This window comes from Coturnix japonica, chromosome 2, assembly GCF_001577835.2.
Source record: "Coturnix japonica isolate 7356 chromosome 2, Coturnix japonica 2.1, whole genome shotgun sequence".
NCBI classification, from domain to species: Eukaryota; Metazoa; Chordata; class Aves; order Galliformes; family Phasianidae; genus Coturnix; species Coturnix japonica.
The window spans coordinates 115,912,839-115,929,124 of record NC_029517.1 but is presented as its reverse complement, the minus strand read 5'-3'; the positions used below and the strand labels follow the sequence as shown (position 1 = coordinate 115,929,124).

At 37.1% G+C, this 16,286-nt stretch overlaps 1 protein-coding gene across 6 annotated transcripts in view; it reads right to left on the bottom strand.

Annotated features, from left to right (window-relative positions):
* The window catches only part of VPS13B (vacuolar protein sorting 13 homolog B), a 391,004-nt gene that overhangs the window by 263,294 nt on the left and 111,424 nt on the right, over window positions 1-16,286 (bottom strand). For all 6 annotated transcript variants that reach the window (XM_015856029.2, XM_015856025.2, XM_015856028.2 and 3 more), the window contains exons 18-19: window positions 6,266-6,400; window positions 5,268-5,441 (exon numbers count right to left, since the gene is read on the bottom strand). In XM_015856029.2, the coding sequence (XP_015711515.1) occupies window positions 5,268-5,441; window positions 6,266-6,400 (309 nt within the window). The remainder of the gene's footprint in view (window positions 1-5,267; window positions 5,442-6,265; window positions 6,401-16,286) is intronic.

Below are 16,286 nucleotides of genomic sequence, written 5' to 3'. Positions count from 1 at the left end.
CGCCCACAAGTTTTGCAACTCAGAACCCTTCCAAATTTAGCTTCTCGCTTCAGGCAGTTGAACCACTATTCTTAATTGCATTTTGAAAACTACATGACAATAACAACCAAGTTCTTCTCAAAACATACACTTATCTGAATTTAAATTCACCTTATTCCAACAAAAGTAAGACACGAATAGTGCTTTCAGTATCATACACTATTAACATTTTTCAAATGCAAAGTATGAAAGCAAGCCAGATTTTTCAAGTAATTAAGAGGATATAAATGTTGTTTGCTGCAAGAGAGCAGTTCTCAAAAGAGCAGAGTCCTGGCAACTATCATAATCCTTTTGAAATTGCTCATATTAAGATTAAAGATCACTTTGTTCCTCTATTCCCACAACTAGTTGGTATGGTAAAAACATCAGTCCCCTCATTTTATATGTAACATCTTTAACATTTGCTCTCCTTTCTGTGCATGTGATTAAATGTAACATTTTGAAATCCCAAAGTTCTGAGAAAAACATAAATCCTTGTCCACAGCTGCTGTTTGACTCTGGAAACACATGCATTTTCTTTTCAAGCATCTACCATCAAAAAATCCCAAAGGATTTGAACTGGAGAACACCTGCATCTCTTCATTTAGTTCCAATAACAGAGTCTAAACTTCAAAATTACAAAAATAGATGCTATGTTCAGCTGCAGTTACATTCTGCCCCTAATTCCCGTGAACAAAAATGCTAAGAGCATGAAATCATTCAGGCAAGCTCTGTCATCGAGAGGATAAGATTTTTTGCACCAGAAGCCCAGTGGGAACTTGATAGAAAACTGGCAACAATTACAGATAAAGTACATAGTGAAATCCTCAGGGAGAGAAAAGGAAATGTAACAAGATAGATGGGTATAATTTTTACACATTTATGCCCAAACCACAAATGTGAATTGTCTTTAATTACTACAATATATTCGGCATTTGTACTCATTCATTGTGTCAAATTGTTCCCAAATACTTCAAATTACTTTAGGAATTCTCTTTTACAAGTTTGCTTTATTTACAAGTTCAAGCATTCCTTTCAACTAGAACTGAAAACCTTAAAATTCTAATAGTTCTAGCTTTAAAATCCAGACTTTTTGTTGTCCCCCATCTAAGAGGTCAGTGTCAGTTTTGTTTTGAAGTCTGAGAAATGTGAAGTTGGGGGGCATACATAGTACTTTATGCAGAAAAAGAAATGAACATAAAATCTGTCCTCTCCTTTCAGATACACTTAAACGGATTCCAGCAGGTTTTTGAGGGGAAAAACATATAATATTCCCAGTGCAACTTAACAACATTTATTTAATTATTTATTTTTAATTTATGTTTGTATCTATGATACCTTCAAACATTTAATTATATTTTCCCCTCATAAATAAATTTTTCCTTTGTTTGGAGGGGAGAGATCTTCTCTAAGCTGAGAAAAAAATTACAGTGGAAAAAAAAGTCCAAAAATGCTTGGAAACTTAATATATCACTTAAACGAGCAGTTACCAACATCTCCAGGGTTGAGTATTTGCTCTTCACTCTGTGCAGCTTTCACATGAAATACAGCAGACTCTTTGCACTCTCATTTTGATCAACGGGGTCTATCAATTTACCATACACAAGCATGACATTCATGCAGATACTTTCATCTACTTGCTAATTTCATTTCTGTGTTGCTGACTATTTAAATGGATCTCAAAAAAAATTTGATTCTTTTAATTTTAATACTTATTTCCTCTTGATTTACACATAGCAAAACTCTCCATACGCTGGCTATGCATGCACTCCTATTAATTCAGCCTGGCAAACTGAACAGAGCTTAATCAGCTCACCTCATCTATTCAACAGCTGCCCACAATTAAATACTAACACCCACATTCATTTTGAAATCTCCCTAGTTCTCTCAAAGGCCAGGTGAAACAAACAAGGTCTGCTGCTCGCTCCGAGGGTTAATAAATCCAGGGTTAGTTCAGAGAAGCCATTAAGACGTTCCCCAGCCTCTTTATCCTACATTGTATATGCTTCAGTTTAGATAAAGATAGGCCAGTGCATTCCCTGATTCTTACAACTATGCAAAGAGATTCCTGAGGAAATTTTTATACAACAAAGGTACCCAAAATTAAAAGCACCGGCATACAGATGTATAATTAAGGATTAAACAAAATCCCTAAATCCATTTTTCATTGTGCTAATGATACCAAACAATAAGACACCATTCCTAAATTATCACCAGCACGTGCCCTTGTAACAAGTGATTTTTACTTCGCATGCAGATACTCCACATAGTGCACTTCAATGTTGCCCTTTTTGGGATAATGTTTCATGAAAATACTTTCTCTCTTTGCTGCACAGTGCAGCACGTTACTACTAGAAACAATTCTTTTCCGCTCACTAGCAAATAAGAAATAAGATACTTGTGCAAAATGCTTTATCATTCTAATTGTAAGCACACGCACAACCACTGCAGGGCCACCTGCAGCCGAGCAACGAAAGGAAGCTGCACAGCAGCCTGGGTCACCATGGATCACAGGATTTCACAGGCACGATGCAGCAGCCGACACAAGGGGAGAAAAGGGTTCCTACCTGTTCTCCAGCTGAACTAACCCAAATAATTCAAGAAATGCACACCATTGGCACAAACTCCTCCCTGGCACTTCATACACAAATAACTGCTTTCATTTTGGACCCAGTTGTTTTCCATTTGACCTTGCAGATGCATAAGGAATTCATTAGTTACACCTCCTTCATTCATGTTTATGTAAGCAAAATTCAAAAAAGAAACCCCTCAGATAGCCGTTGTGTTGTGTTCCAAGATTCTTCCACATAAACTCTTTTAGGATGTGGTCCCATTGTTTGCCGGAGTACCAGAAACTCCCCTCCATTGCTTCTCTGGGCTTTAACCACAAAATCACTCCCACCAAACTGGAACTGCAGTTCCCCTTAACTTTCAGAAACCACATCTATGTCTCAAAAGCATCAGTTACGTGGCTATTTTTACAAGGCTGGCTCCAGTCTTATCTCAAGCAATCAAAAGTACAGAACAACACCAGATATTTTTTTCTCATGTGTCATGGATAGATTCATTCTTTCAACAAGCAGGTTGCACTATTCCTTCTTCTTTCTTGCAGTATTAATTCCTACTGCAGACCACAACATCTAACATTATTAGGAGAAATGACTCCAATAGTACAACTCCAGTACTGCCAAATCATCTCCAGTAATACAGCTTTAAACAGCACTTTTATTCCCCCATGGCATAAGCTGAATTTGCTGTTGAATTATCCAGTAGAGCTTTAATTCCCAGAAGTGACTGCAACTGACAGCAAAAGCATTTTTATGCTTTCAAATCACTTCATGTAGTTTCCACATTTGTGATGAAAAGGCTAATCGTATCTCCTGTATTACACTGCCTCATTTCCTTCAGCAAGTATGTGAAGGCTTTAATTCCCTCGTCCTTTGGATAGACCCTGAGAGAGATAAAACACTGCTCCCTCACTTTACACACAAACCAAAACTAACAAAAGAAAATCCACACTTACTCTCATTTGTAGTACACTACTCTGCGCACTTACTGGGATCAAAGCTTGAACAAATCTGTCAGCTTTTCCCTCTTATTTGTATTCCACCCTATCTGCCACCTTACAGACAGACCTAGAGCTGTAAGATGGTGCACAGATCATCAAACCATCACAGACCTGTTGCCTACAACACGGACCACATAAAATCAACACTGCTTTCCTGAGGAACAGGGCAGGTGGCCCAGGAAAATTCCAAATCTTAACATTTTAAATGTATCTCCATTCATCTAGAAGACAGGTACCACGGATACTTGCCTGTTATGAATCAATTTTTTGCTACACTATTAGTCAACCTCCAGGTCCCCGCATACATGTCTGAACCACACTTCATCTGTTCTTTTCTTAATTCTCTAAGGCATCATCTGTCACAGGCTACCAAATACAGTCTGCTATCTAACTGGATTATCCATTATACTTATGAGCTAAACTATACGTGACCACTGTGACCAGTAACAACTACAATTATTCTATAACATGGTTTTGGTATTTGGCTTTTTCTTTTTCATTTTTTAAATATTCTAAGTGTTCCCTTAAGAGTTAGAGAACATTCTAAGACAAATCAGAAAGTTAAACTTCAAAAAAGGCACAAAAAGCAATAATCACTAATAGTAATTAATATTGTTAGCATAATGAACATTTAAAGTTACTTCAGTGAGACAGAAGGTCCAACAGATTTTCACCACTTCTTTTTTTTTAGAAAAGGGATCTGAGCAATCTGAATCATGAACTTGTCTGAGGCAATGTTTTAGTGGCAGGAACTTGATTTAATTGTTAAAAAAACAGCATCAGACATTTCAGTATGATACTCACCAAGAAACATATAAGTACCATTGCTGAGATAATAACCTAAAATCTGCTGGAGTGGCTACTGCTTACAAATAATTTACTTTGCATATGTAAGAGATTATTCTGCTACACCTTTGACTCAAAACTTGCTGAAGGACACAGATGTAGAAGTTCAAGCAGGCCTATCAAAGAACCATACCTCCCTCCTATAAATTGGAGCAAGATAGCATAAAGTAAAACTAAAGCCCACCAAAATCATATATTAAAATATATAGAATATTAGATTAGTGCACACAAAGTAAACATCTTTAAATTTACCTGAGCAAATATCTGAAAAATATTAACTTGTTTCTCATTTAAATCCATCACAACATCAAATTCAATAAAGACAAATGTATTCTCATGAAGAAATAAAAATACATGCTCCAAGACAAATGTACACTCGTATGCATCCTAAAAATCATCTATTTAAGTATTAAGGATTCATTTATTAATACATGCATTAATTGCATTATAAACTATCCTGTAAATTTATGTGAACCACTTCAAACCTAACACATCAACTTCCACACTAGAAGCTCAAGTTATTAGAGGAAAGAAAGAACAAAAGTCACATTTTCAACAAGGCCCTGGCAAAAAATAAAAATGCTTACAAAAGGCCCTGTATATTTTATTTATAAGGCAACCAAAGTCAATGGAGCATTTCTTACTGAAGAGGACATATATCAAAATGCTGCTTCGAGTTTTTTTTTTCTCACAGTGGGCTGAAGTTATTACGTGTGCAGCATGTGAAAAAGATACCTTGGCATTTGGCACATTTTATATCAGGCCCCTCTTTTGAAAATTACATTGGATAGGAAAATGTAACGTGATGCCAGCTTAACAAGAGTTTTGCACTTACCGGAATTATGGCAGTAGTCCATACACTGTGGAATCTGGATTGTAAAGGCCACCAAATCTGGAGCTAAGAGAGATTCTGGCTTTCTGCTCTCATTGAGCCATTTACTGCTGTGTAAGTCTCTGGTGTCAGAAGGTCCTTGAATTAAAGGAATCAGCTTCTCTTTTCCACCATCACCTAAGATAAAGATTAGACTTCTTAGACCTCTTATTGTAATAAGACCATTTTTTGTCTTAGAAACATTCACTAGTCCCCCTATTAACACTGAATTAAAATAGGAAACAGAAAGAGGAAGCACTTATAAAAACTATTAACCAACTTCCTTAATGTCATGTTGTAAATGTCTTGACCTCTAGGAAGATTTCAAATGAAGTAACTGAGTCTCTTAATAATTGTAACTTCCATCCTGAATTTATAATATAATTTCTAAAAGTATCACCCTGAATTCAATTTACAGTTAAATACACTCAGTTTTAATGCTCTTAACACAAGCTACCAGGTAGCTATAAAAAGATGGTAGATAGAGATTCAAAAAGTTACTGTAACCTCTTCAAAAGAAGTCTGCTAAACGAAATTTATAATTATTTATCACCAGGTCCTCAAAACCTTCTCAAGTGAAATACTTGCACTGCTAATAGAAAATGAGACATGGAAAAGTAAACAATAAAATATAATACTACAAATAAAGCAATAAAAATAAAGATGCATAATATGAAAATGTAGTTTATTCCAGCTTCTTTAGTGCTTTTAGATTCATTTTTTATCTCAGGAAACAAAAACTAAATATCGTGTTCTTTTTCGGTGTCAAAATTGACTATACTGGGGCCAGACTGGATCATCCTGGCACACAACAATAACAAAACACAAACAGAATACAAAAAAATCTTTTCTGATTCATAGGAACAATGAGTAAATTCTTGTTTCAGTAACTCTCCTTGTAAAAAGCAAGGCCAATTCTCCTACACAGGCAATAAAGTTTTACATGGTCCAGCTGCACATACCTGGGGCTTTGGCACAAATTTTTATTGATCCCACGGTCCCAGAGGCACATTTGACCAATGATGTGCTGCAGTACTTCAATTCAACATTCTGGATTGAGCCCTCAAGAGTTGGCAGGGGATTCTTAGATTTCACACCTAATAAAAGAAAACTGCAAATGTACTAGCCTGTTGAATTTAAATATTTTTATATTCCTTTACCAAGGCATTTAAACTTAATTATACTTTAATTATCTACCTTAGATGTTCTTATAGCATTTTCGTTGTGATTCACAGTTTTTAATGGGAAGTGAGAGCACATTCTTCAGACTTTGTAATACAGTTACACATAAAATATAGGCAGATATGAGAGAAAAACATACAAGGCCACTTAGATACTGCAACAATAAATATGTATATATGCACATACATACACTTTTTTTTTCAGTTTATATGTGCCACCCCAACCGCACTCTTTCACATTATTACTGTGACCCTTCCATTTCAGGATATTAAAATGACTCAGTGTTTTGAGCCCATGTTTAGGCTACAACACTTGCCTCAGTAGCAATGTAAAGGCACTAATTCCACATGGCTGAAGAGCACAGAGGGCCTGCTCACCTGCTCTTGTTCAACAGAACCTAGAGCTCAAACCTTGCCTTAGGTCACAAGTAGAACCAAGTTTAGGTGGTCTTTTCTCAGCCCCATTTATGCACCCAGCAAAGCATTGCAGTGCCCAAAACAACACGGGACAGTGGCATCCCTGAGCCACAGCCCTGAGCTGTGGCACTGGGGGCTGTATGGGGCAGGACCAAGCAGCCCACAGAGCCCTGTAGTGCAGGTGGGAGCAGCCAGCCCTCCCCTCCAGTGCTGTGCACAGCTACCTACTGGAGAACAGGCACGTAAATTCAGTCACAAATGAGAAAGAAACCGTTTCAGCACCTGTAAGTATTATGAAGGGAAAAACCAACAGAAGTTACCATTTTTAAAGTTTTTTCCTCCTCTACGCAACAGTGACTTCGAATTTGTCAGTAAGTTGGCAAGCACCTTCTTAATTATGCAAGCATTAGTATAATTATGGAACCATTTCCTTACATACGTAATGTAGAATTTGCTCCAAAATCTATAATTATGCAAGAAAAGTATTACGGAATAGTAGATAAAAAAATGAAAAAGCATTTTGATTTGTGCTTCAAGATAGTTACACTTATTAAATAAACTTAATATATTCTCTAAAGAATTAATTTTCTGCACAATCTCTCAAAGAGTCTCTAAATATTGACTTCAACCTTTCCTACTGAGGAAAAATGGTTATTTCTCCAATTGATAGGAATGAGAAAATTCACAGTCTGGTGACTGGGCTTAGTTCACTGTGCCTATTTCAGTTCCCAAGCATTAAAAAGCATTTGGTAATCCATACAAAATGATTTGGTAAGCAGTCTTCTTGCTCTGGAATGGTGTTATAGTAGTTTCTGAATAAAAAGCACAGTAGGAAGAGAAACAGCATAGGAAGGGACACATAGCATCAAGCAAACCAGGAAATAGGTTCTTCATTTTACACATACTGTCTTATCACATTTTAACCTGCCTGCTGAGGTTAAGGTACACCCAGCTTTCTCTTGAGTCGGGATTCAGGAAGGCCTCAGGCTCAGGGAATGCTCACTGTGCAACCTGTCTGCACGTCTGGCACTACAAGACTTCCTTGGCTTTCAGTCTACAGGATCAGCTACTGGTGTTAGTCTCACCCTCACACACAACCCTGCCTGGGGCGAGACTCTTAAAGCTGAAAATCCCCTTTCACCTACAGTTTTATATCAGAAATGATGCATGAATTTGCCAAAAGCAGATAGGGTATCTCTAGGCATTTCCTTATCCTGGCTCTACCTCTTCTACACTTCTGCACAGTTCACTGTGTTGCAAAAATCTAGGATTTGTTTTCTGCTGTTTTTTTTTACCCCCTATTCCAAAACAGATAATAAAATAGTTAATAGCATCCAAAATTATGCCTGAAGCATAACGATGTTTCTATATCCACCTTCCAGCAACACTTATATTGCTAAAAGCACAAGCTGTAATGCCTCATACATTTCTCTTGCTTCCCTATGGAAAATTAAGTACTTTAAAAATTACGTATTTTCCATCATTAAGTCCACTTCTTGATCTATGTGTTAAGGTATTCTATTTTAGTATCACATGCGATAACAAGGAAACAAGTTGCATGGGACTGCAACTATTTGTCTCTGCTCTCTCCTGTTCCCTCACCAAATAACATATGGATTTACCAAATTTTAGCAAAAGAAAGCAGAGTAATTAGAGACACTTATCTTCTGTGATCTTCATGAAAATCTGAGTATAGCTGCCCTGTAACTCAAACCTTCAGCATATGCACAACAGTCAGCAAAGCACAGCTCAAAGTAGCCAGAGCGTTTGCACCCAGCCAGCAGCTGAGGATCACAATGGGACGTTAGGAAGACTGAATGACGTAACACAAGCTCTCAATATGTACTCGTAATTAATATTACATGATTAACAACTGTATTTTAATGAATATGGCGAGGATGTCTATTTTTGGAAGACCTACTAGAGGATGAATACTTCCATGGAGGGTTTCCATTATTTGAAAAGGGCATCAAAAACTACTGGAAAAATACAGCACAGACATGCCTTGCCTTTTATGCATTCTTTTGACATCAAATGGCATCACCATTCTGCTCTCATTTTTAATACCTGATAACCACAGCAAAACACACTGAAGTAATCAAAGAAAACTTTAAAGAAAAATGAATTCAGCTCAGCTTTCACAGCTTTGAACTGGAGGATACTTGGAAAACCCACTTGCTGAACATTAAAACCCTGTATGCAAAGCATACAGTAAGAGATATGGAACTTAGGATGGCTACCTAGATTTTTATCACAAAGGAAAAAAACTACACGACCCCAATGTGACACCCCTTGCCAAGTTTCACATTTTTTCAAAGCAGAGATAAATTAGATATTTCAGTGAACCATTTACAGCGAATACATTTAATATGGGAAACACCACATTTTCCTCAATCTCCAAATTTTTTGGAAGGAATGAACCATGCCTCACCCAACTTGTCAAATTAGCAAATCATCCTACAGAGAAGCAGCCCTGCCCATCTGTAGTTTCTAACTCTATATCTACAGTTCTCCCGGAACACCCTGCCTTTTCTCTTCCATAATGACATCATTTTGAAATCAAAGTCTCTATGGTTGCACACACAGCTAAAATGTTCCTTAAACACTTATTTCAGGACATCTGTAAATTACCTGGCAGCTCTGTCTTCTCAGACAATCGTTTCAGCAGGAAGATGTAATGCTCACAGATAAGAAACGTTCCATGTATCCAACTACAAACTCAAATTTGGTATGTGGAAAAATTTTAAAGAAGACTTTTTTTCAGCAAAGACATGAAACATGAACTCAAAGCGGAACAAGGTGAACCAAATCTCTCATTGCAAGCAACCAACAGTTTCCAAATTTCAGCTTCTGCAAAGTTACTGAAAATGAAGCATGAGAAAGGCTTATATTCAAGGTACAAAAATAGCCGCGCCAGTAGAATTTGTGCTGTACTCACTCTTATGGAATGATACTTTAGAAAGTATCACCATGATTTACTTGGCTTTTCTACTCTATGGAGTCAAAAAACAGAACAGTTTCTTTCTCAGTATACCTCACATTTTCCTTAGTTCATTCATTTTCATTAGGATCATGATAAACAAAGACAGAAAGATCTGCGTACCTGTCTCTATCAATTACAACCTAGTGCAGCTTTCAAAGAACATCTTCCCCACTGTAAAACTACTTGCAATAAAAATCATATTTCCTTCCCAGTATGTAATAAAGTTGAAACAAGCTTTAGCCAAATTTGTATATCACACACACAATACAACATACAGAAGATTTTCCCCTTGTTTTTTTGGTAATAGATTTGGTCCTCGTTTCCCCAAATCAACACACTGCTAAGTCAGTGACATTGTGTGCAAGTGGGTGTAAACAAAAAGACAGGTCACAGTAGATGATAGATTAGGCTAGGATTTCTGTTGACGAATTATCAATTCTGAGCGACAATTTAAGATCCATTTGAAAGAGTTTACTAATTTTACCAGTGGCCTATATGTCTTAGAATCACAGAATTCTTCAAATTGGAAGGGACCTTTAAAGGTCACCTAGTCCAACTCACAACAATAAGCAGGGACACCTACAGCTAGAGCAGGTTGCTCTGAGCCCTTCCAACCTGACTTTGAAAGTCTCCAGAACAAACACCACCTCTCTAGGCAACCTGTTCCAGTGCCTCATCATTCTTAGTGTACAAAATCTCTTCCTCACATCCAAGCTAAATCTCCCCTCCTTTAGTTTGCAGCCATTTCTCCTTGTCCTATCATAGCAGATCCTGTTAAGAAAGAGTCTGTCCCCTCCTTCTTTAAGAAAAGGCTATAAGCCCCCCTTTAAACACTGACAGGCTGCTCTCAGGTCTCCCTAAAGCCTTCACTTCTCCAGGCTGAACAGCCCCAGCTCTCTCAGCCTGTCCTCATAGGAGAAGCGTTCCATCCCTTGGATCATTTTTGTGGCCCTCCTCTACATGCATTAACAGGTTGTCACGGAGTTATCTAGATCAATCTATGTCCATGACAGGGGGACAATAGGCCCACAGGCCCCCAAAAATGGGGGAAAACTTATTTTGCTAACTAGTATATTGGAATGCAAGATAACACAATATAACACAATCTAATTGAAATTGAGGCAAATAAATCAAGTAAAATAAGAGAGAGAGAGTTTTCCAAAGACCGAGAAGCCTACTTTGAAATTGAAGGCGCCACGGCTTGGAAGTACACCCACACCCGCTGCCAGGCAGTGAGAGAGAGAGCCAGCATCACTTCCACGACGTATTTCCTTCTCTGACCATGAGGTCCTCTAGGACATGTAGTTCTTCTCTGTGCTCCACATGATGTCATGATGTGGAATACCAATTGCAAAATTACAAAACCAAAACACGGGTCCACATCTCTCCTGTACCAAGGACTCCACATCTGGATTCAGTACTCCAGATGAGGTCTCAAAGTGCAGAATAAAGGAGGAGGATCAGCTCCTTTGCCCGGCTCACCACGGTTCTTTTAATGCAGCCCAGGGTATAGCTGGCTTTGTGGGCTGCAAGGTCGTTTACCAATCCATTTGCAATAAGTGGAATTTGCAATGATCAAAGGGATACCAAGAGAGAAAATCTGAACTGATCAACAGAAAAGGCAGGAAATCAGCAGAAGAGGTGCATTATTGATTCTTAAGACAAAAGTATGTGTGCTGCCAAATCTTTGATATACAATAAATAACTCTTCAGAAAGGCAGTAAAGAACTGAAAAATATGAAATAGGAAATGAATACGGCATGACTAAAACTCCTAGAAGCAGCTCCAAATGAATTCTCTCCATATTTAGGTTATGGCCTTGGAGGAAAAATTTCAATCTTTAAAGCATTAAGTATCACTAAACTATGGTTTGACGATATAGTAAAACAGTGACACTTACATGTCACAACAACTTGAAACTCAGTAAAAAATATCAATCCATAAATAAAGCAAACAATTATTAACTGAATTAAATTAAATTTTAAACCTAGGCTCTTCCTGGAAACCAAAAAGAAAATCCAATTATTTTCATATAATCATATACAGTCTTACATGACTAATACAGAAAAGCTAGTAAATAAATTAAAACATAAAAGAAATTTTGTTTCCATAAGAGAAGATACTCACTTGTGTTCAGTCTCTGCTTAAACAGTCCCTTTTACTGAGGACTTCACAAATCTGCACTGATCTAAGCTAGAGATTGCTTTGAGCACCAAATTCCCCAAAAAAGAGAGCACTGTGGGACCACGGGCTTCTGGGTTCATCAATGCAGCAAGACAGAGACAGCATGGGATTTAAAAACTGTTTGTAACTACACTTCCTCACACAGAATACCAGATAACACCGAGTGCGGAGTCCCTTCTGTTGATCCTGTTGCTTTAAATTGCAAAAGCAGATTTCCTAAAACGCAGAAGTCAGGTTATTAATACTTTCTCATCATCTTCTATACTATAACAATAATCTGTGATGATGTTTCCCAAAAGACAATACTCACAATTCCACATTCTTAAGATTTGTCACCATAATCTGCTCATTATGTTTTACAGCCCTAATGTAGGCACCATAAAACTATTTTGTCTCTTCAAAACTCAGCAATTAAAGCAGCTCATTTTAAGGAAGTGTCAATGTGCAGATATATTTTGTACTAATTAAGCCTAACATAGAATAATTAATGCTATTCTGATTCTGATTATTATTTATATTCTCACAATGGCATCAACTAGTTTCCAGTATACATACCACTACTAGAAATTTCTATCTTTTCTCCACCTTTTCCTTACACTTAACAGGGCAACAAGAGCTGACAGACTTGTCTCACTTCTTACGTTTGATGATCAGGACAACTTTTCTACTGAGTGAACTGCTTGTCCCATAGTTCCGCATCAGAAAAAGATAGAAACAGTGACATTAGATATCTACCACAACCTACAGTAAGGAAGGACAAGGAAAATCCTGAAGTATTCACAGTTTCAGGTACAGAAATCCAATTCGTACAAAGTCTGACTGTTGCTCTTTTTGACATAAACAGAGAACGAATGCTCCCCACTAAATTTAAACGTATACTATGGAAAGCAATACTAAGTCCCTTCTGTGAAAAGATTTATTTTGGGCAAATATCTCCTTAATCTTCTTATTCCTAACATTCAGACAATTCGGGCATTGACAATTATAAGCATATCCAATTGAAGCTAAGATTTTAGATTTGGCAACACAACACTGGGCAGCACATAGGATTAATGTGGTTTTAGTAGCACTGTTTCTGCTATTGTAAGAAGAGGTTCAAAAAGGTTTTTTTTCCTTTCTGCAGGATTCAACAGCTGTATTTCAGATATCAACACATCTTATGACACAAGCAGTAGGAGCAAAGTTTAACCACATTAAAATAACATATATTTTTTTAAGAAAACAGAAAAACTATTCAGAATCTGAATATCTAACTCAAAAAGTGTGTACTATCAACACTCAAATTTACATACAGACAGTAGAAAAATGCTGAAATCACACACAGAATCACAGGGGTTGGAAGGGACCTCAAGAGATCATTCACTCCAACCCTCCCCTAAAGCAGGTACTCTACAATAGGTCACACAGGTAGGTATCTAGATGTGTCCTGAATATCTCCACAGAAGGAGACTCCAGGACCTCTGCAGGCAAATTGTTCCAATGACAAATGATACTGACTGAAATGCTGACAGGATGCAGTAAGAACCTGAGAAATGTTCATCAAAAAGTAATTGAAGTAAGATCCCAAAGACAATAAAGGCAGTTTGGTAGACTTGGTAGACTAAACTCATGACTTCCATCCCTGGTGTCACATCCTTTGGATGGAAGCATTCACCATCAATTGTTTCCATTTTAGTTGTATGTATCTTCTATTCCTTTCTGAAAGGATAGTTTTATTCTATCTTTAGTCAAGTCCAGCAGGTTATCCAAGATCCACATTTGCACAAAATGCATGTTGTCATTAATACACGTTGATTTGATCATACAAAACCAGATCTGCATTTTATATTCTAATTTGCATTAAAGATCAGTTAAATATGAATGCAGTACTAGTTAAAACACCTTATCTTCAAATATGCTAAGTTTAAGTTGCCACTTATCTTTGGCTCTGGAACAAAGTCTGCATTTTATTCCCTAGTTACAATGGACCTTCTTGCTATTAAAAAAAATATATATATATATTACATATATGGTTTTCTAGGACAACATTTAGAGTGAAAGAACAGTCTCAGAAAAAACACAGCTTATGTCAGATTTCTTCACCTTTCATTTTAACTGTAGAGCTCATTTCTCTAACACACACATCTTTAAATATTTACATTAAATATTTGGTAACTACAAAACTCATAAAGCCTGGTTTCCTGTGAGTTTGTACTTTTTGTCCTCTACAAGCCTCATTCACCAGAGCAGGTCTGACCCTCCAAGTGCTATGTAACATACCAACTAGGCAGGAGAGAAGAAATGCTAAATCCCACCTCAACCTACACAAAGCTGTGAGATTATCACTAATCACACATGACACCTGGTCACCCGCTCTTTGTCAGGCAGAATATTTAATGTCTGAAATTGGCCCCAGGCTCCACCTGAGATAATTGCATACTGCACAGAACAGTTACGGAGCAGCAGAAAGACAAAAAAAATCACCTGAGCATTCTGAGGATGAATATGGTTATTGAGAAATGAATACAGCTTTGAGAAATGGAAGAACAAAGGTTTCTAAAAATTCAAAGGAATACAGGTATTTAGTGATGCTATAAAAAAACTAGTATATCTGACATCTAATGTATCATAGTTAACTGATTTCTTGGGTTGCTGGGGGTACAGGAAGAAATCAACAAGACACGTTTCAGTTAGATAAAAGTGGAGGAAAGCTGAGGAGGAAAGCTGGCACTGAGATGGTTAAAAGATGGGCAACATCTCCTGGGACACTCACTGTAGAGAGAGTAAGAAAGGTTAGCAAGAAAGTAATTCAGGCAGAATAAGAAAGTAAAACACGATGCAGAACACATGCAAAAAATACTGAAATTGTTACTAACTACAGCAGCATCCCCATTCTTAGACAGTGTGTACTACTTTAAAAAATAAAAATACAGGAAACTGTCCCTTTACATGTAGTTTTTCACTTTAAATAAAGTGGAGTTTCATTCCTAAGTATAATATCCTTCTTTTCAAGTTTCCTGTATTTTGCTGCATTTCTTCATATCACTGTGCTCCTCCCAGCAATTTAAATTCACACTATTTATACAGGATAAAAACTCAAAAAACACAATGCTCCATGTTTAGCAGAAGTGTTTATATTTTCTTTTAAATATTCTATGCCACTATTGAGGGCTTAAAAAGAAACAGCACATTTAATGTCTGGAATGGCAGTTTCTTACACCAGGAGGATATTAACCTTTAATCCTTGAAATCATTAAAGAAATGTTTGTAGAAATATTTTTAGCCTCTTTATCTGGTCAAAGTACTGGAAGTTAAGTCGTGTCTGTACAAACCAATCATTTCACCAGCAGTTTTATATTTCTTTAAAGCCTCATATAAAAAGCACCTGCTTAAAGTGAGTAATGGAGTTTTATATTCATTGCACTTAGGAACAGCGTATGTAACCTATTCCGTTTTCCTCCCTTGTGGAATATATTTCAGCTTATATTGCACAGCACATTACCGATGTGTATAAAGACTCTCTGATCAGCAATTTGGACTGCAGACAGCAACCTGCATGAGTACACTTTTTTCCCTTCCTTAAATACAGTATCCACTTGATTCAGCAACACAAATTAAAACCATCCTTTAAAGATGATGATCTCACCTTCACAGCAAATGCATGAAACACATGCATGCTAACACTGTAACGTCAGGCTACAGCCTGTGGCATACACCCTGCACACAACCAACAACAATTGGCATTCTGACAGTATTACAGAAAGAACTTTATACATGAACTTCCTCATCCAAAGAACAGAAAATCTCCACCAGTGTTGTTAATTTATGAGAGGTTAAATAAAACCTTACTGCCTATCCAGACATACACTTTGAAAAATCCAATTGCAAGAAAAGTCTGCAATAGGATATATTTTAAAGATGCAATTTAATCTTGGAGTTTGCTCTTAGTCAACACAAAGCACTAAAAGAAACCATTTTCATAGTACAGCGCATTCAGGCACATGCTGTGACACTCTTTGTAGTTGAGAAATGTAAGGAATTCTTCACTACAATCTCAGCTAAGTTTTGCCTGCAGAATTGCTTAGCATATCCTTTTGATAAAAGGACAAACTTGCAGTATGGTGTTCTTCTGCAGTATGGTGTTCAGCAGCCAATGGTGTTCTTCAATTGTAAGAAGATTAATACTAGACTCATTTAGGTAATACAGGCACAACCACGAAATAAAAAGGAGGTAGTTTG